This window comes from Mercenaria mercenaria, chromosome 2 (assembly GCF_021730395.1).
Source record: "Mercenaria mercenaria strain notata chromosome 2, MADL_Memer_1, whole genome shotgun sequence".
NCBI lineage: Eukaryota > Metazoa > Mollusca > Bivalvia > Venerida > Veneridae > Mercenaria > Mercenaria mercenaria.
This window is the reverse complement of record NC_069362.1, coordinates 117871087-117891931: the sequence shown is the minus strand read 5'-3', so window position 1 is coordinate 117891931 and position 20845 is coordinate 117871087. Positions and strand designations below refer to the sequence as shown.

The following is a 20845-nucleotide window of genomic DNA, read 5'->3' as shown; positions in this document are numbered from 1 at the left end:
GGGAGACATAATGAATGTACTCCAGTGTTAGAAAGAATTGGGCAAATTGAAAATTCTATGTAGGTTGCCAATAGGGCAACATCAGGTTTTAAAGGTATAATTTTGATTTAGCACAAAAACTGGTCATGAATTAATAAGTGTAATTCAATAGTCATTTCTGCAGTATTTTGGGGGGAAATACATTACATGTCAAATTAAAGTAACTTCAACGTTAATACTGATACCGACTTGCCCTAATGCAACTCAATCATCACTTTTTGTGTGTCTATAGAACACTGGTGCCCCCGCTTCATGTTACTGTACATGGTTTCTAGACTCTAGACTAGGTGAAATATTTTTTAAGATATACACAACTGCAAACAAACTGCTTTCAAATCAGTGCTTGCGCTGCCAATTGATATCGCCAAATGGCGATTATTTTATTCAAAAGTCGATTAAAACGCAATTTTTGGCGATAGAAAATGGCGATTAATTAATAACAAGAGCACCGCCTTGCGGGTGCTGACGCTCATCTGATTTTTTTTGTATAATAGAAATATTGTCCTACCCATTTTTTCCTAAGTCTAAAAAGGGCCATCATTCTTGCAAAAAGCAGGATAGAGTTATGTTTCTTGGTGTACAGTGTCCACTTACAATGGTGAAAAACTGTTGCAAGTTTTAAAGCAATAGCTTTGATAGTTTATGAGAAAAGTATACTTAAACATAATACTCAACCAAGAAAATGATTTTCTAAGTCCAAAAGGGGCAATAATTATTGCAAAAAGCAGGATGGAGTTATGTTGCTTGCTGTACAGGGTCAGCTTATAATGGTGAACAAGTGTTGCAAGTTTCAAAGCAATAGCTTTGATAGTTTAAGAGAAAAAGTTGACCTAAACATAAAACTTAACCAAGAAATCTGATATTTTCTAAGTCCAAAAGGGGCCATAAATCTTGCAAAAAGCATGATGGAGTTATGTTTCTTGCTGTACAGGGTCAGCTTATGATGGTGAACAAGTGTTCCAAGTTTTAAAGCAATAGCTTTGATAGTTTAGGATAAAAGCTGACCTAAACATAAAACTTAACCAAGAAAACTGATTTTCTAAGTCCAAAAGGGGCAATAATTCTTGCAAAAAGCAAGATGGAGTTATGTTTCTTGATGTACAGGGTCTGCTTATGATGGTAAACAAGTATTCCAAGTTTCAAAGCAATAGCTTTGATAGTTTAGGAGAAAAGTTGACCTAAACATAAAACTTAACCAAGAAATCTGATATTTTCTAAGTACAAAAGGGGCCATAAATCTTGCAAAAAGCAAGATGGAGTTATGTTTCTTGCTATACAGGGTCAGCTTATGATGGTGAACAAGTATTCCAAGTTTCAAAGCAATAGCTTTGATAGTTTAGGAGCAAAGCTGACCTAAACATAAAACTTAACCAGGCAACGCCGACGCAGACGCCGACACCGACGCAGACAACCGCTCAAGTGATGACAATAACTCATCATTTTTTTTCAAAAAATCAGATGAGCTAAAAATGCTAAAAAAAAAAATACTGCAAAAAAATTGTCCATAAACAGCTGGAACATACATAGTTTTATCAACAAAAACATGCGAAGTCGGTAGCAGGAAGTGTATTTGACCAGAGGCATAATTCCCCCCTGTAAACAGTGACTGACACACTTGATTGAACACAGTCTGCTGTTTATTAAATGGCCAGTAATTATCGGCAATTAGCGTGACACCTCGTGCCAGTTTTGTTGTTCACAGTTTGATCTCGGTTGGAGATAACACTCGATCTTTAATTAGTACCATAATATCTATGATTTTTTATATTTCTTTCATCAAAATAATATTAAATTCATATGAAATTAAAACTGTTTATGAAAAAAACAAACAAAAAACACTTGCTCTTTTACGGTATGTATGAAATGCAAAAGCGCACGGGAATAACGCGCACGCCATTAGTCTATTAATTTTTTCCCTGAAAAGTAAGTGGCTATTAATTTATAATGGCCAGGGCTAGCACTGTAAATGCCTTCTCAGTACAACTGCCCAATAACTGAAGTAACTAAAAGAACTGTATCATAGACATACTTGTCCTCTGATTCAAGAAACTTGACCCTGGCCCTGTCTCTCTTTATATCGATTTGTTTAAAGAATCCACCATGTGGCAGTAGCTCCGGAAACATAAAAACTGGACTGGTCCACATCATCAACATCTGTTTGTAACTAAATGCTGGCAGAATCTGAGAATCTGAAACATAACAAGAGGGTCATGATGACCCTGGATTGCTCACCTGAGTAATATGAGCTACATGTTTCAAATGATGATAAAATATTAAGAAAGTCAGTAGGTCACATTCATGGTCAATGAAATTCAGTTTTACGATTTGTGTGCAAAACTGTGTATGTCATCAAAATTTCAAGGCTGTATCTTAAAAAACAAGAAAATAGGTCAGTAGGTCAAGGTCACAGGCAAGTGACATCATAATTACTTGAGGTCATCAGGTAATTATAATTAAACAGTCGTGGAAATAGGATCGGATGATTTTTTAAGTATTTTTCCTATATAACTCACATAATAACTAAGTAACCCCAGGGCGGGGTCTCTTTTAACTCCAGGGGCATAATTTTAACAATTTTGGTAGAGGACTACTAGACAATGCATCATACCAAATATCAAAAGCCTAGGTCATATGGTTTCAGACAAGAAGATTTTTAAAGCTTTTTCCTATACAAGTCTATATAAAACTTGGGACCCCCAGGGCAGGGCCTCTTTTCACCCCAGGGGTACAATTTGAACAATTTTGGTTGAGGACCATAAGACAATGCTACAAACCAAATATCAAAGGTCTAAGCGTTGTGGTTTCAGACAAGAAGATTTTTAAACTTTTTTTTCCTATATAAGTCTATGTAAAACTTGGGACCCCCGGGCGGGGCCATATTTAATCCTAGGGGGATAATTTGAATAATCTTGGTAGAGGACCACTAGATGATGCTTCATACCAAATATCAAAGCCCTAGGCCATGTGGTTTTGTACAAGAAGATTTTCAAAGTTTTCCCTTTATAAGTCTATATAAACCATGTGACCCTCGGGGCGGGGCCATATTTGACCCTAGGGGGAAAATTTGAATAATCTTGGTAGAGGACCACTAGATGATGCTACATAACAAATATCAAAGCTCTAGGCCATGTGGTTTTGTACAAGAAGATTTTCAAAGTTTTCCTTATATGTCTATATAAACCATGAGACCCCCAGGGCGGGGCCATATTTGACCCTAGGGGGATAATTTGAATAATTCTGGTAGAGGACCACTAGATGATGCTACACACCAGACATCAAAGCCCTAGGCCCTGTGGTTTTGGACAAGAAGAGTTTTAAAGTTTTTCCTTTCAGTTGCCATGGCAACAAGTGTTCTGCATCGAATTCAATTCTCTGAACAATTTTGAAAGGGGGGCACCCAAGGATTATTCCAGTGAAGTTTGGTGTAATTCTGCCCAGTGGTTTTCAAGAAGAAGATTTTTTTAGAAATTGTTGACAGACGACGCACGACTGACGACACACGACGGACATCAAGCGGTCATAATAGCTCACCTTGTCAGTTTGTGACAGGTGAGCTAAAAAGGGATTAATCACCAAATACAGAATTCTCTATAATAGCAACCATGTCATTCTTTAAACTCTCTTTCAAATTCCTTACCAGACAATCAAAGTAAACAAAGTCAATGTCTTCAAAAATGTTTAAATGACAAGTATTAATGCATTCAATAAATGGCACATGTGGTTTTTGCACAAATTAGTCCATGTATGCTAGGCTGTTAGATAACTCTCCTGATTCTGATCAAATACATCTTATCTAAATCGATAAACATTTTCTTGTCTTGCATTTAACATCACACACACATAATTTGAGGTCATGTCGCTTTCCAGCTTTTAATGGTGGAGGAAGACCCTTGATGCCACTCATTTTTTATCACAGGGGGGCATCTTGGTAGAGCCACCAACCTTCCAATAGCCAGCATTTGCCAGCTGGATCTGTAAGTCAGATTTCCTCACATACAGCATTCCATGTCATAAACCAAGTTTCAAACCAATAGGGGTGAGGGGCAAGTGATTCAAAGTCAGTGACCTTAGACCTTACCCTGCTACATTTCTATAATGAACTAGTCCATCTTTCAATTTGGACAGTACCATTAACTGTTAAATGGGGTGCTTACCAAAAAGATACTGACTAAAGAGCCAACAGTGCAGACCATGATCAGACTGCATGGATGTGCAGGCTGATCTTGGTCTGCATTGGTCGCAAAGGCAGTATCGCTTGCCGCCAGCAAGCTAAGGGTTAAACACTCAGCCATGGAGGCCACACAAGAATTTTAGTTTACTATGTACATAATGTATACAATTCAAGCTTAATTCCTGTATTTGAGCTAAAACCTGCTTCGCTCTTTTAAATAAAATCAGTCATTATATATTATATAATACCATGTTTGAAAGTCAAAGCTTCCATTCTGTCTTGTATATTCTGTGGTAACTCCTCTTCCTCCTGCCATGACTGGTCGTCCAGGAGACGTAAAGCCGGCTCTAGATTACACACTCTGTATGCAGATCTGCCGTAGATTGTTTCTGATTTATCAGCAAAGTTATTCAGCTCATTCTAAAATAAAAAAAAAAATTTTTAGTCAGTTAACACAAACAATCGTCATGAATTTTTTACTAATGTTAACCAGTCCTACATAAGAAATTCATAAATTCTAATATGAATCAGATGGAAGGACGAAAGATAAACATATTATCTCCATTCCATAATCACGGGAATAACTATACACTTAACCTTTGGTTCTAACCTAGAACATTCTGAAAAGAAGTCTTCTGCTCTATCTATTCTAACAAAAAACATCAAAGGCCAGATATAAAATGAAGAAAATATCAACAAAATTGTTCTCAAGAGGAAATGTGTTCTATTGGTTATAGTGCTGGCCACTCAACCTGGAATCATGTGTTCGAGCTGCACTGGTATCATAACCATGTTTTTTTATGACACAAGCAGCACTTTTTCCTGGATGCAGACTCCAGAGTAATTCAAACAAGCTCCAAGATTTCATCAAAACTGAGCTAATATAAGAGTATAAACCAAATAAACTTAACTGTTTACACATTCTATAATTCTGATTACCAAACATAAGTATATGTTTAAACACATGCTTAAATTAAATAATTAAAAATCTATTTTGAATTTCTTACATAAATTTTTATTAGTTTCTCTCATTTTTGTATATTCTTGTGGTGTAGCTAAGGGAATTATCTTAAAATTTCAACAAGATAAGATAATGAATACCAAGTAGAATTTAGCATTATCTCCCATTGGTTTGTGTTCTGTTATACCATTCTGGGCCATCACGTAAGTCTGTGTTAACTGTTGTACATGCTGCAAAAACAAGGAAGTTGTATGTAATGAAACATAGTACATTGTGATAATACAATGGTACATGGTACATTACAATACATATTATCATACATGGTACAGAACAATACCTGATGCCTCATTATACATGGCAATTATGGTACATGGCACACAGTGACACATGGCACATCATACAAGGTCTTTAATAAATACATGACATACTTTCATACAAGGCATGATACATGACACATGATGAATACATGGTAAACTAGAGTTGCTTTTGAGAAAAGTGCATGTCTCCAACAACTGCCTAATCATCTAAATAGCAAGTCAGTCTTTATATACTGTTTACTCACTACAAATATACCTTTGAAGAGTAAAAAAGCCGATTTTGGGTAATTCAAGGGCCATAATTCTGGAGTGCTTTGGGCGATTTGGCTAGGTAATGAACCTGGTCGAGGAGTTATGGTAAAAAACATTTGGTTTAAGTTTGGTGAAGATCGGGTGAGAAATGTTGGACTTATAGCGTGGATGAAGATAAAAAGGCCAATTATCGGTAATTCAAGGGCCATAATTCCAAAGTACCTGGGCCGATTTGGCTAGTTATCGAACTTGGCGGCAGACCTATGGTCAAACACATTTTGTTAAAGATGCTCGGATGAGAAATGTTCGAGTTAGAGCGCAGACAAGAGTAAAAAGGCCGATTTTCAGTAATTCAAGGGCCATAACTCTGAAGTGCCTGGACCAATATGGCTCATAATCGAACTTGCCCTACTAGAGTGCATGCACATTCATCAAATCAAAAGGATTCCTATACTACTCAGACTGCATGCGCATTCCTGGAGCCAAAAGGACCCCTATACTACTCATGCCAAAAGGACCCCTATACTACTCATGACTACTCATGAGTAGTATAGGGGACCTTTTGGCTCCAGGAATGCGCCTAAAATCTGAGCATTTTTCGGTAATTCTAGGGCCATAATTCCAAAGTGCCTAGGCCGATTTGGCTAGTTATCGAACTTGGCCGAGCACTTATTGGCAGACACATTTTGTTGAAGTTTGGTGAGGATCGATGAGAAATGTTTGACTTAGAGTGCGGACAAGCTTTGTGACAGACACACACACACACATAGACTGGAATAAATCAATATGTCTACCACACTACTGTGTGGTGGGAGACATAATTATAATATGTGGTATAATTATAATATCTGGTATAATTATAATGATATATGGTACATCATGATACATGGCGCATAATGTTAGAAGATATATGATAATTATGATACATGGCGCATAATGTTACATGATAACTATGATACATGGTGCATAATGTTAGAAGATACATGATAATTATGATACATGGCGCATAATGTTACATGATAATTATGATACATGGTGCATAATGTTAGAAGATACATGATAATTATGATATATGGCGCATAATGTTACATGATAATTATGATACATAGTGCATAATGTTAGAAGATACATAATAATTATGATACATGGCGCATAATGTTAGAAGTTTTGTTTTGGAAGCCAAGACCTTACAGAGAAAACACCAAGAAATTATCCCGAAACAAGTAAAACCGATAGCCTTTTCTGCCAATGATCTCCTATGTAGTGATGACAATCTGAGAAACAATATCATTCGAACAACAGTACCAGACATCACATCCAAACATGAACAATCAAACACTGTGAAGAAAACTCTTACCAACAATATGCTTGAAGATCAGTACCCTACCGAAACTTGGATAAGAGTATTTACTGATGGATCAGCCACCAATGCTACCAAGAACGGAGGAGCTGGCATATTCATCCAATATCCCAACGGTAAACAACAGTCTGAGGCTATACCAACAGGCTTACACTGTTCTAACTTCAAAGCCGAAGAAGAAGCCATCATTCATGCTGCAAACATCATATCAAACAATGTCAACAACAATACTCCAGTCGTTATTCTTACAGATGCACTCTCTGTATTACAGGCACTCAGTAATTACCAGCTATCAAGTGTGGAGCAAGCAATATCCAATATCAACAGCTCCACAACAGTGCTACAGTGGATACCATCGCATTGTGGCATCTACGGCAATGAACAAGCCGATCTGTTAGCAAAACAAGGCGCAGAACAACAACAGGAAGAAAATCCAGTCTGCCTAGATGAGATGAAAACTATCATTAAATCTCTTTTCCACAAACAACAACAACCTGACAGTTACCATCAGCTCTCACGATCTCAGCAAACCACCATATTCAGACTGAGAACAGGACACAACAAACTCAACAAACACCTCAACAGAGTAATGAAAGCTGTACCTTCAGCCATGTGTCCATGTGGTGAAGCAGAACAAGACACCGAACACATTCTACAGACATGTAAGCGCCACCAAACCATGAGAAATTTTATATGGCCAATACAGACTACTATACAGGAGAAACTGTACGGAACACTTGAGTCCTTACAACAGACAACCAGATTCGTAGAGGTCGAAGACATACAAGTGTAATATGGCGAACGAGAAGAAGAAGAAGATGTTAGAAGATACATGATAATTATGATATATGGCGCATAATGTTACATGATAATTATGATACATGGTGCATAATGTTACATGATAATTATGATACATGGTGCATAATGTTACATGATAATTATGATACATGGTGCATAATGTTACAAGATAAATTATGATACATGGTGCACCATGATACATGGTGAATAATGTTACAAGATAAATTATGATACATGGTGCATAATGTTACATGATAATTATGATACATGGTGCATAATGTTGGAAGATACATGATAATTATGATACATGGTGCATAATGTTACATGATAATTATGATACATGGTGCATAATGTTGGAAGATACATGATAATTATGATACATGGTGCATAATGTTACATGATAATTATGATACATGGTGCATAATGTTACAAGATAAATTATGATACATGGTGCATCATGTTACATGGCACATTATGATACTAGGTACATAACTAATACAAGGCTTATTATAACATTTGGTCTATAATGATATATGGTAAATTATGATACTTGGTACATTACAATACATGATACATTATAATATGTGGCACATAATTAATATATAGTACATAACAATACATGGTACATTTTAATATTTGGTACAAAATGATACATGGTGCATTGTGATGCATGGTGCATTAAGATGTATTATGATGATTAATAATCACTTCAACAACTTTGGACCACTTTAGTCTTGTCACAAGAGAAACTGTAAATTTATATTGTCAGTTGGTTTCTGTTTTGATTCATGTTTACACCAACAGTCTATGTTCAAACTTTAAATGCTAGGGTAACTTCTGATATCCTCTTGCTATCTGTATATCTGACACAGGCTTGTCTTACAGTAGAAGAGACAACAACCTACTAGCTGGCTGAAAAGCTTTCACTCATAAAAAAATTTAGCCAGTTAATAAAAGTAGAGTCACCACTGCTGCAGACAAAGTTATTCCAAGTTCACACACACATGAGGTTATATACTGCTGACAAGTTGTGCTTTTTGCTAGGAAAGATTGCCCACAAATATCATCATTAGTTGTTACCAGCACAATATTTTACCTTGCAGGAGCAAAATTCAAATTATCAATCTTCAAATTTCTTTTATATCAACTGACATTTAACTGGAATGCTATATTTAAAACCACATTCAAAAAGTCTCAACTTTTCACAGAAATAATTGAAGATTTTTTTCTGTCTGGTTTAATGTTACATTGTCACTATCATAAGTCATATGGCGACTTTCCAGCTTTTGATAAAGGAGAAAGACCCCTCTGAAGTGCCCCCCTGTGGTTATTTCATCACTGGCGAGCAACTGGATAGATCCAATGACATCTGTAAGCAAGCTGAATTATTCAACACCCTGAGCAAGGTTTGAACCCACATTGGCGAAGGGCAAGTGATTTGAAGTCAGCAACCTTAACCATTTGACCACGGAGGCCCCTGAGAGAAACATGGTAGATTAAATGTAATTTACCTTTCTAAGTTGATCATCAATCTGTCTGCGTTCATGTTCTCCAATGGCAGAAATCAGTGACTGTTGATACTGCGTCTGCTTCTTCTTGTTACTGTTGAACCTGAAATTTAATGCAAAAACTACAAACAACTGGACTGAATCCAATATATAAAGTACAAAATGCAATAAGCGATCTTCAAAGCTTCAAATGCTTTTAATTCTGTTACCGTCCTTCTTTGAAATATGGTTCTCCTGTAGAAAGTCATATTTTTTTTTAAAAACTCAACTTTTAGAGTAGCGCTATATCTTACTTTTCATTTAACAAAGACCAATCCACAGCATGCACAAGTAGAATATAAAAGACAGATTTCACCCTTTAATAGAGACAGTTCATATATACCATTTTCAAACTTAATTTAAAAGCCATGCTAATTCTCCTGCTATTGAAAAACAAGACCTACAATGACAACTGTAAGCTGGGATAGCTAGCTCATCCTCCAGTCCTCTTGAAAATGCCTCAGTTTAAACATGTACCATATGATTAATTCAACATACACTTGGAAACTGCCCTAGCAGCCGCCTGTACTAAACAGCCATATGCCTTATGCAGCCAGTCAGCTAATTTTCCAAATTTGTCTTGAGCAACAAACTGCCATAAGCAGCCAGACTGTGTCATTCCCATGGCCGACTGCTTAATACAGGTTTGACTGTAATACATTTGCACAATTATCACCTCAGTGCTGACCTATTTTTGCTTCTGTTTCATTCGGTTTAACGTCACACCAACCCAATTATAGGTCATATGGTGACTTTTCACCTTTCAACAGTAGAGGAACCTTGGACGTGCCTCTCAAGGCATTATTTCCCCCAGACTTTCTATTTTTACATGTCTGTATACACTAAAATAGTAGAGAAAGGGCCCGAAGTTTTTTCATTTTCTTAGTTTTTAGTGAAATTAAGATTTTACACATGAAACAGTCAGTGTATCTCTTTATTCTTTTGTGCTGACAAGAGTGTACCAAACATAATGACTTTTTTATTCACATAGGGAGAAATATATTACAACGAAAGACAAAACATCAGTGAAACAAGAGGACCACGATGGTCCTGAATCGCTCACCTGCCCCCACATGAACTGAGCATGATGTCGTTTTTTTTCTATTATTTGACATAGTGACCTAGTTTTTGAGCTCATGTGACCTACTTCTGAACTTGACCTAGATATCATCAAGATAAAAATTCTGACCAATTTTCATGAAGATACATTGCAAAATATGGCCTCTAGAGAGGTCAAAAGGTCTTTCTATGTTGAGACCTAGTGACCTAGTTTTTGACCGCAGTTGACCCGGTTTCAAACTTGACCTAGATATCATCAAGATGAACATTCAGACCAACTTTCATACAGATCCCATGAAAACTATGGCCTCTAGAGTCGTCACAAGGTTTTTCTATTTTTTGACCTACTGACCTAGTTTTTGACAGCATGTGACCCAGTTTCAAACTTGCCCTAGATATTATCAAGATGAACATTCTGACCAATTTTCATGCAGATTCCATGAAAAATATGGCCTCTACAGAGGTCACAAGGTTTTTCTATTATTTGACTTATTGACCTAGTCTTTGACCGCACGTGACCCAGTTTCGAACTTGACCTACATATCATCAAGATGAACATTCTGACCAATTTTCATACAGATCTCATGAAAAATATGACCTCCAGAGAGGTCACAAGGTTTTTCTATTATTTGACCTAATGATCTAGTTTTGGACTGCACATGACCCAGTTTCAAACTTGACTTAGATATCATCAAGGTAAACATTCTGACCAATTTTCATGAAGATCCCATGAAAAATAGGGCCTCAAGGGAGGTCATAAGAATTTTCTATTTTTAGACCTACTGACCTAGTTTTGGACCGCAGTTGACCCAATTTCTTGATCTAGATATCATCAAGATGAACATTCTGACCAATTTTCATGCAGATCCCATGAAAAATATGGCCTCTACAGAGGTCACAAGGTTTTTCTATTATTTGACCTACTGACCTTGTTTTTGACCGCAGTTGACCCGTTTTCAAACTTGACCTAGATATCATCAAGATGAACATTCTGATCACTTTTCATGCAGATCCAATGAAAAATACGGCCTCTACAGAGGTCACAAGGTTTTTCTATTATTTGACCTACTGACCTAGTTTTGGACCAGACGTGACCCAGTTTCGAACTTGACCTAGATATCATCAAGATGAACATTCTGACCAATTTTCATGCAGATCCCATGAAAAATATGACCTCCAGAGAGGTCACAAGGATTTTCTATTATTTGACCTACTGACCTCCTTTTTGACGGCATGTGACCCAGTTTCAAACTTGACCTAGATATCATCAAGGTGAACATTCAGACCAACTTTCCTGAAGATCTTTGAAAAATATTGCCTCTAGAGAGGTCACAAGGTTTTTCTATTTTTAGACCTACTGACCTAGTTTTTGAAGGCACGTGACCCAATTTCGAACTTGACCTAGATATCATCAAGGTGAACATTCTGACCAAATTTCATAAAGATCCCATTAAAAATGTGACCTCTAGAGTGGTCACAAGCAAAAGTTTATGGACGGACGCATGCACGGACGGACGACAGACGCAGCGCGATCACAAAAGCTCACCTTGTCACTTTGTGACAGGTGACCTAAAAAATATGAATGATATTATTGACAGAGAATTCCAAAATATTTCATTTTACAAATAAACTTGTTTTTTATTCATTCCTTCAAGAGGGTATATTACAGAATATTGCCTTAACAACACCAAAAGGATGCAAAATATTGTCTATATTAGCCTATTTATTTAATCAGCTTATTGTGGACCTACTTTTCAATAAACACTAACAACAAAAATTATATTATCAATGTCGACAGAGGGTAGTAATGTTGCCTGCTTTTGTAAAGAGATGGTCATAAGTACATATTTAGGGGTTAAAACAAGAGTTGTCACTATTAGTGACAAATGCCCATGAAGCGTCCCAAAGAATGCTACAGCTGTCTGTGCATAATAAATAAAAATTTAAATAAGGATCTTGACCTTGACCTGAGAGACCCGGATAAAGCACATAGCATATTCTCAGGCTAAAATAGTTATCTGCATAAAATGACTTCTAAATTCAAATAAAAACAACAAAAACTAAAATAATGACTGCATGCAGAAAACCAATATGTTAAATAGTGACCTTGACCCAAGAGATCCGGGTCATTGACACGACACACCCTTCGGATCAGATGAACATTTGTACAAACTTATTTCAAAATCCCTCCATGTACCAAAAAGATATGGAATGGACACGAAAACAAGAGCTGTCCGTAAGACAGCATGTTCCACTTTTCGGCGATTTGACAGTAAAATGAATATATATAATGTCTCAATAACAGACCTCTACCTTAAAAGGAAGATACACCAAGAGGCATAATTCTGTCAAGAACACAAATTAGAGTTATTGGGATTGTTACCACACATGCAGATGATGATGGTAAAGATATATTTTGAGTTTCAAGTCATTATCTTATATAGTACCAAAGTTATGTCCAGAAAACGAAGTTTGTTAAAAAATTTAAGTATGAAAGGGGCATAATTTGGTCAAAAATACAAATCAGAGTTATGGGGATTGTTACCACACATGCAGATGATGATGATAAAGATACATTTTAAGTTTCAAGTCTTTATCTTATATTGCATTAAAGTTATATCCAGAAAGCGAAGATTGCAAAAAAACTTTAAGTACAAAAGGGGCATAATTCTGTCAAAAATACAATTAGAGTTATGGGGTTTGTAACCACACATGCAGATGATGATTTTAAAGAAATATTTTTAATTTCAAGTCATTATCTTTTAAAGTATTAAAGATATTGTGAGCTTTTGGTCTACAGCTCCTTTATAATATAAGGATGAAATAACAGGAGTAATAACACTTTATTACCATGAGCACCAGACAGTACTTAAATATGTTCAAGTTTAATAATATTAATTGTCACCTGTTTTCACGACCTTTGTTCAATGATGACCAAATAGGAGAATGCTGGATCACTGGCTGTCACAAATTTATAGTCTCTGAAGATGCCAGGACCAGCAAAATGAACCAATCAGAACCCTGCTTTAATCTAGGGAGTCAGGCAGGAATTTATAATTCCTGGAAGCAAAGCAGCCATATTGCCAGGACAAGGTCTTAAAAATCAGATTTTCAGCTACAGTTATGGCTAATCAAAGCAAAATTAACATGACAAAAAGGTCAATTACAACATATTCCTGAAATACAGACACTACTTATAATAATTTGTTACTCTTATGAAAGGTTATTAGCAATTGAAAATTCCTAGTGGGCAGGAATTTGAATTTTACCGCCTGGAAAACTTATAAGCTGTCTCTGACGTAAGATTAGGATTTAAATGCAGAAATCAAAGGAGACAAATCTGTAAGAACAGTAATAAACTGCCAGGATCAGATTGGAGATATTCAATTGAGAATTTCAACAAAAAGGTTATATTTTATGTCTGTATACTGTATCCTATAGTTATTAATGTCCTATAAATGTCCATTAAGCAAAATATACACAGTCATTTTCCTATAATAAGTGTTTTTACTGCTGTAAACAGTACAGTCTTGGGTCGAAATTCCTGGCAGAGGTAAGGGTGTTTTCAATGTTTATTTCTAATAAATTCTAAATGTAAATAGTGTTCTAGTAGTATCAGTATTGTAGATTATGAATTTGTCCTAGTTAAATTGTTAGCAATTTCCATTCTAAATGTTTCTCTGTGAAGAAAGATGGGGGTTGTCTGAAGCATTTATAAAAGTCCAATAACCCTAATTCCCTTACAATATGTCTATAAATGAAGCTTTCGAAAAAATTTAACATGAAAATAATTCCAAGTATAACAACTTTGTGACCTTGACCTTGAGTATAATGGGCCCAGCCCCTGCACAAACTTTGTTTGTATGCTGAACAATATTTATGTGAACTTACAGTAAGATATAAGCAACAGTAACAAAGATATGACAAAAAACAAAGGTTGCTGAAAAACTTTAACCTTAAAAGTATAACACATTGGTGACCTTGACTTTGGGTATAATGGGCTCACCCCCTATCCATACTTTGTTTGTATACTGGAAAATGTTTATGTGAAGTTATAGTAAGATATAAGCAATAGTAACAAAGCTATGACAGAAAAATAAAGGTTGCTGAAAAACTTTAACCTTAAAAATAACCTAAGTATAACACCTTGGTGACCTTGACCTTGGGTATAATGGGCTCAGCCCCTACACATACTTTGTTTGTATACTGGACAATGTTTATGCAAAGTTACAGTAAGAGATAAGCAATAGTAACAAAAATGACAGAAAAACAAAGGTTGTCGAAAAACTTTAACCAAGGGTCATGCTGACGCTGACACCGGGGCAAGTAGAATGGCCTCCCTATTCTCCGAATAGTGGAGCTAAAAAATCACACATCATTTTGTGACCTTGACCCGAGAGACCCTGGTCATAAACGCGACACACCTTCTCAATATTGTTAACATTTGTGTCAAATTATTTTCAAATCCCCCTATGAATGTTGAAGTTACAGCCCGGACAAGAATTTACACACACGCACACACACACACACATGGACAGATAATAATCAGTTGGCAGTGAAAGGAGCTGAAAGCAGGTGACTGTATCGTAGACATTTATAGAATTAAACTGATCAGGGGTGCAGGGTGGGGGGAAGATTCAAGTTGATCCTTTATAACAGGTAGCTGTTGATGACTCAGTGAATGCTAGGACAAATGGGGGCTGTAGTTATCATAAAGAAACGCAGAATGAGGAATAACTGCTTTACGTCTCTATCTATCTGAAACTCTTCTAAATTAAGCACTGCACCACAAATCATTTTAGGTAAAACATTTTTCGGCAAACTAAATTTATAGCACTTCACCATGCAACCGCTTACTAAGCTTGTGACTCACTCCAGGTGATACATTAGCAGACAAAAAATTCTATAGGCAGCATAAAAGACTGAGGATGAAACAATAGAAATTTACCTGTAAGAATCACTGAAGTAAAGAAAACACAAATATCATCATTGGTTCACCTAAATCCTCAATCCTTAAATGCTCAAAATGCCTAAAGTGTGCTTCTGTCTATTTGTTCATTTTTAAGTCCAACTTTATTTTTAAGTTGAATGGCGACATTCCAACTTTTGATGGTGAAGGAAGACCCAGGTGTCCCTACTGGCATTATTTCAAGAATGAACAGGCACTTGTACCATACCAACCTGACTAGAAATGTATGACCATCTAAACTAAATATCTGCACAATACAGAATTATACAGAACTAATCAGAAAGATGAAATGCAAAGAGATGAACCTGCCTTGAGCTGCCACCTGTATTAAACAGCAAATTGCCTTGAGCAAGCTCGGTTCTATGATCAACTTGTGATAAGCAGCCACCTCTCTTAAGCAGCCAGATTGCGTCGCTCCTTTTGTTGGCTGCATAAATCAGGTTTGACTGTATTATGTAGGTTTCAGTCAGCTCTGAATACATTTATTTTTAATTAGAACATCCTTAACCGTGTCAATACTAAATCTTCCTTGCAAAACTTATTAAAATTTTCACTGCACTTACACAATTTTCTCTGACTGGGTTTTGATTGTGATTTTGTATTGTTCATCAATGTTGTCATAACAGTTGTCACCATCACTGCTTAATACATCATGTAAAAGCTCGTTCATCTCCCTCTCTGAAATAACATGATCATTATGAATTTACACAATCACTAAGAAAAACACTATTATTATAAAATAACATGATCATTATGAATTCACACAGTCACTAAGAAAAACACTAAAGTTATAAAATAACACGATCATCATGGATTTACACAATCACTAAGAAAAATACTATCATTATAAAATAACATGATCATCGTGGATTTACACAATCACTAAGAAAAACACTATCATTATAAAATAACACGATCATCGTGGATTTACACAATCACTAAGAAAAACACTATCATTATAAAATAACATGACCATCATGAATTAACACAATCATTAGGAAAAACACTAACGTTATAAAGTAACACGATCATCATGGATTTACACAATCACTAAGAAAAACACTATCATTATAAAATAACACGATCATCATGGATTTACACAATCACTAAGAAAAACACTATCATTATAAAATAACACGATCATCATGGATTTACACAATCACTAAGAAAAACACTATCATTATAAAATGATATGACCATAATGAATTAACACAATCATTAGGAAAAACACTATCATTAGGAAAAACACTATCATTAGGAAAAACACTATCATTATGAAATAACATTATCATTATGGAATAACATAAATGTTACAGATCGCCCTAGTATTACTCATACTACTAAAATTACAGAAATCATTTTCCCTCTTAAATAACTCTAGTCGGATTGAACTTGACCTTTGATACCCCTAACCCACCCGAAAAAAAAAGATCTGGGGTAAAACAACAGATCTTTCTTCAAAGGGAATCATAAAAATTGTCCCAGAATTGTCAAAGTCAACACCTATAAAAATAGATATACTTAATCTTCCAGTGCTGTTTTCAATGCAAGAATAGCAACCTTACACTTTTACATGTATTAACACTTGAAGCCCATGGGAACTTTGGTGCCTCAACCGAATCAATCACAGAAATTTCAATTTAGTACATACTGGATACTTTGACAGCTCTGTCGTCCCTGAAGTCTTCCCTATCGTACTCTAAAGTATCAAACTCTGCCTGATAGTTATACTCTGGGTCATCTTCTGTGTCCTCTTCTTCATTGGTTGTATTTACATTGTTTATAATAGTGTCTGTAAAACATTAAAGTTTGGTTAACATATTTCACACAGTTATTTTTCCTCAGTTTCTTTACAATTCTGCAAAAAAACAAAGCGATACCATTACATCATTTTAACAAGAGCACTGCAATGCGGAGCAATATATGCCTGAAGGTACGAACTTTGACCCCTAAGTGTGACCTTGACCTTAAAGGGAGCCATCCGAAACACGCGTGTTACACATCGTCTTGATGTGGTGAACATTTTTGCCAAACTTCTTTAAAATCCTTTTAAGCAGTTCGAGTTGCAGAGCAGACACGAAACAAAGTCATATGACCTTGACCTTGAAGCATGTGCTCTGCACATCGTCTCGATTTGGTGAACATTTGTGTCAAGTTTCTCCTAAACCCTATAAGGGCTTCAAGAGTTACAAAGCGGACACAAAATTGCTAACGGACAGACAGACACCAGTATCATAACATAATATGTCCTTTCGGGCTGATAAAAATGTCAGAAAAGGAACTATAAAGTCAAAAGTGAAACCCAGATTAACTCTTCTTTGGTCAGTAAGTGGAAAATAGATGTTATTGCAAACTACCTTAACTTCAACATCTACAAAATTCATCTAGCATTACAGGAGAGTCCCACAAGAAATGAAATAAAAATTGCAATTTCAAAACTGTGACCTAATTTTGTGATAATGTAAAAAGAAAGTTTCCAAAATGTAATAATTTGCAAGGAAAAAATATTATTACACATTTTGCATGAGAAATTATATACACAAGTAACAAACATCATTTTAAAAGCAATAGTTACTTATAAATTCTAGAACATCAAACTAAAGTATTCAAACAACAGACAACAAACCGTCAGGAAAGGTGACTAGCTGAGAGAGAAACTCCATCCAGTCATAGTCGTCACAGGTTTCATACATATCTTGGGTAATATCTGGAGCTACAAAATTTGCCTCAATATCAAGTATGGAGCAATCCTTCAATGGGTACTTGGATCGAGTTCTGCTGGCTATCAATTCTGCTTCCTGAAACAAATGTTGTTTTTTTTCTGTGAAATATGCTGTAAAGGTCAAACTGAAAACATTTCATTAGAAAGTTCTAAGTGTTTACAACCTTATTTAGTTGATTAATATTAGTCACTTAAACAATTAAAATAAAAATGGAAATTAAAATAAGAACTGTTTCTGAAATGAAAAAAGGAGCATAATTTTGCCAAAATGTAAACCAGATTTATGAAACTTGAATGTGAGGTCATAACATGAAGTCAAAGATGTGTGGAGAATTTGAAAACATTTAGTCAAGTAGGTCCTGACAAACATGCTTACATGTAAAACAGATTTTTATTTCAAAACGGGGAATAATTTTGCCAAAATAAAAGATAACAGATATAAAAAATTGACACATGAGGTCACCTAATGCTGCTGAAGTCATGTGTGGAGTTTTTGAAGCATGTGGCCTAGTAGTTTTGAAAGAAAGGGCACAATTTTGACAAAATAAAAGCTAGAGTTATGTAAACTGGTCTGTGCAGTCAACTCATATTGCGGAGAAAAGCGTTCAAAGTATTTGGCAAATAGATTTTGAGAAACTTGCTTACATCCAAAACTTGTGCTGCTGACATGGACGCCAACATCAATATTCATGCAAGGGTAACAACAGAAGTTCTACTATTTTCAAATTTTCAAGAAGTCCAGCTAAAAAAATCATTTATATTATACACTGGTTATCATAAACCTAATACAAATGTTAAAAGCATCCCCGATGAATTACCAAAGACCTTAATACACTTAACCCTTATCATGTTGGATACGACTGAATCTGCCTTTGCGACCAGTGTAGATCAGTCAGAATCGTTTTGGTAAGCACCCCCTTTTACAATTAATGGTACTGTCCAAATTGAAAGAGGACAAGTTAATTACAGAAATTTAGCAGGGTAAGGGTTAAGGTGGAACAGTATTATGGCACTCCACTTACGGAAGCAGACTGTTCAATAATTTCCAGAAAAAGACTAAGCATTTCACATTTCTGAACCAAGTCACAACAAGTTTATTGAATTTTTGATTGTTTTTGTCACACAACTAAATTGAGGTCAGAATTCTAGCTTCAAATGGTGCCCCTTGGGGTCACTTTCCATAAGCCAATTGGATTGCTTCTTCACACTAAAGAATGTGACATCCAAAGCTCAGTTCCAAACCTATAGAGGAGAGAGATAGTGATATGAAGTCTGAAACTACAATCACCCACACTGCACCGTGCCATAAAAAAGTGCACAGTTATACATAATAATTATAAATGGGCTGTTTTCTAAAATGTCTGTAATTATTATGACACCTAGCGTAACAGTCAGTTTAAGGTAACTATATATGTATAGGTACCTCTTCCGTTCTTTGTTGATCTCTTTCCATTGCATCCTGGTATTTCTTCCCCAGCCCACTTGCTTTATGCTGTGACTTGGGTACATTCGTCTGCAGCGGTGGTCCCATGGGGCTCAAAAAACTTTGCTACAGAAATGAAACAACCAAAATTACTTAACATCACAAAAAGTTCCATTTTTTAAGGCAGGGCTTCCATTAGGATTCAATTTCATGGAGTTAGGACTGTCTAACATTCAGATTTTGGAGTCTCTCTTAAATTTTCTTGGAGTCCTACGTAGTATCACTCTGTACAATGACCTTCAGTATCATCATCATATCTAATTGGTTCAGAACAATGTGTAAAGTAATAGAATTTAAATTTTAGAGAAAAGGACCACTAGAATGATTAGAAAACATTTTATTTTACAAAAAAAAATATTTTATTGTTTCATAATATGTATAACAACAGTCAGCATTTTTATTAAAATCAACAGACTTACTGTTGTTCAGCTACATACTGAAAATCCACTTTAAAAAATCTAAAGTACATTTTACTTGGAGTAGAATTATGTCAAATTACGTCATTCACCTGGCAATACCCAACCAGTTAACTTTCATCCCACATCAAAGAAAATCAATAAAGGAAAATTTTGCCGACCTTTAGCTGCCATGTGCTCGTGTTTGTTTCAGGCTATTCATCAAAATGTGTCAGAGATATCAGTTCTTTAAATAAATAGAAGACAAATTGAATGTTTTTTTTTTTGTTTTTTTTTTTCTAAAAAATACTGTGAAAGTAGGATTTATCATTTACGAAAATCCAAAAAAAGTAGCAAATTTACAACCAATCGGAAAAAAATATTTTAATTTAAACTTGATGTGAAATGTCATTTGCTGGAAGAATATAGTTACTTGCTGAGGTTTCTTGTGCTGAAATTATCGATAAATTTTCCACAATTACTTCCTTTGTCTTCCGACTTCGGAGCTTGTTTCATCAACTTAATCCAAGCCAAATGCATGAAATGTTTTATTGTCGGCAATTAGCGCCTTCTAAACATGTCAACTGATCTGGATTTATAACCGTTTACATTTACAGAGGGTCTCTATCAAACACGATGCGTTCACACTAGTCTCACACCTCAAACAATGCCGGCAGCTTTTACGAGGCTGTCAATCAAGAGTTAAACCACTTTGATTAGTTACGGGGCGGAGCTAATCACGTCAATCGAGTGAAGTTACCTCACGGTGTAT

General features: G+C 35.6%; 1 protein-coding gene across 1 annotated transcript in view; it reads right to left on the bottom strand.

Moving 5' to 3' along the window:
* Positions 1-20845, bottom strand: part of LOC123562496 (uncharacterized) — a 79304-nt gene that overhangs the window by 45304 nt on the left and 13155 nt on the right. The window contains exons 8-15 of the mRNA XM_053537643.1: positions 19619-19744; positions 18100-18271; positions 17125-17265; positions 16037-16151; positions 9410-9509; positions 5312-5401; positions 4459-4630; positions 2069-2228 (exon numbers count right to left, since the gene is read on the bottom strand). Coding sequence (XP_053393618.1) covers positions 2069-2228; positions 4459-4630; positions 5312-5401; positions 9410-9509; positions 16037-16151; positions 17125-17265; positions 18100-18271; positions 19619-19744 — 1076 coding nt within the window. The remainder of the gene's footprint in view (positions 1-2068; positions 2229-4458; positions 4631-5311; positions 5402-9409; positions 9510-16036; positions 16152-17124; positions 17266-18099; positions 18272-19618; positions 19745-20845) is intronic.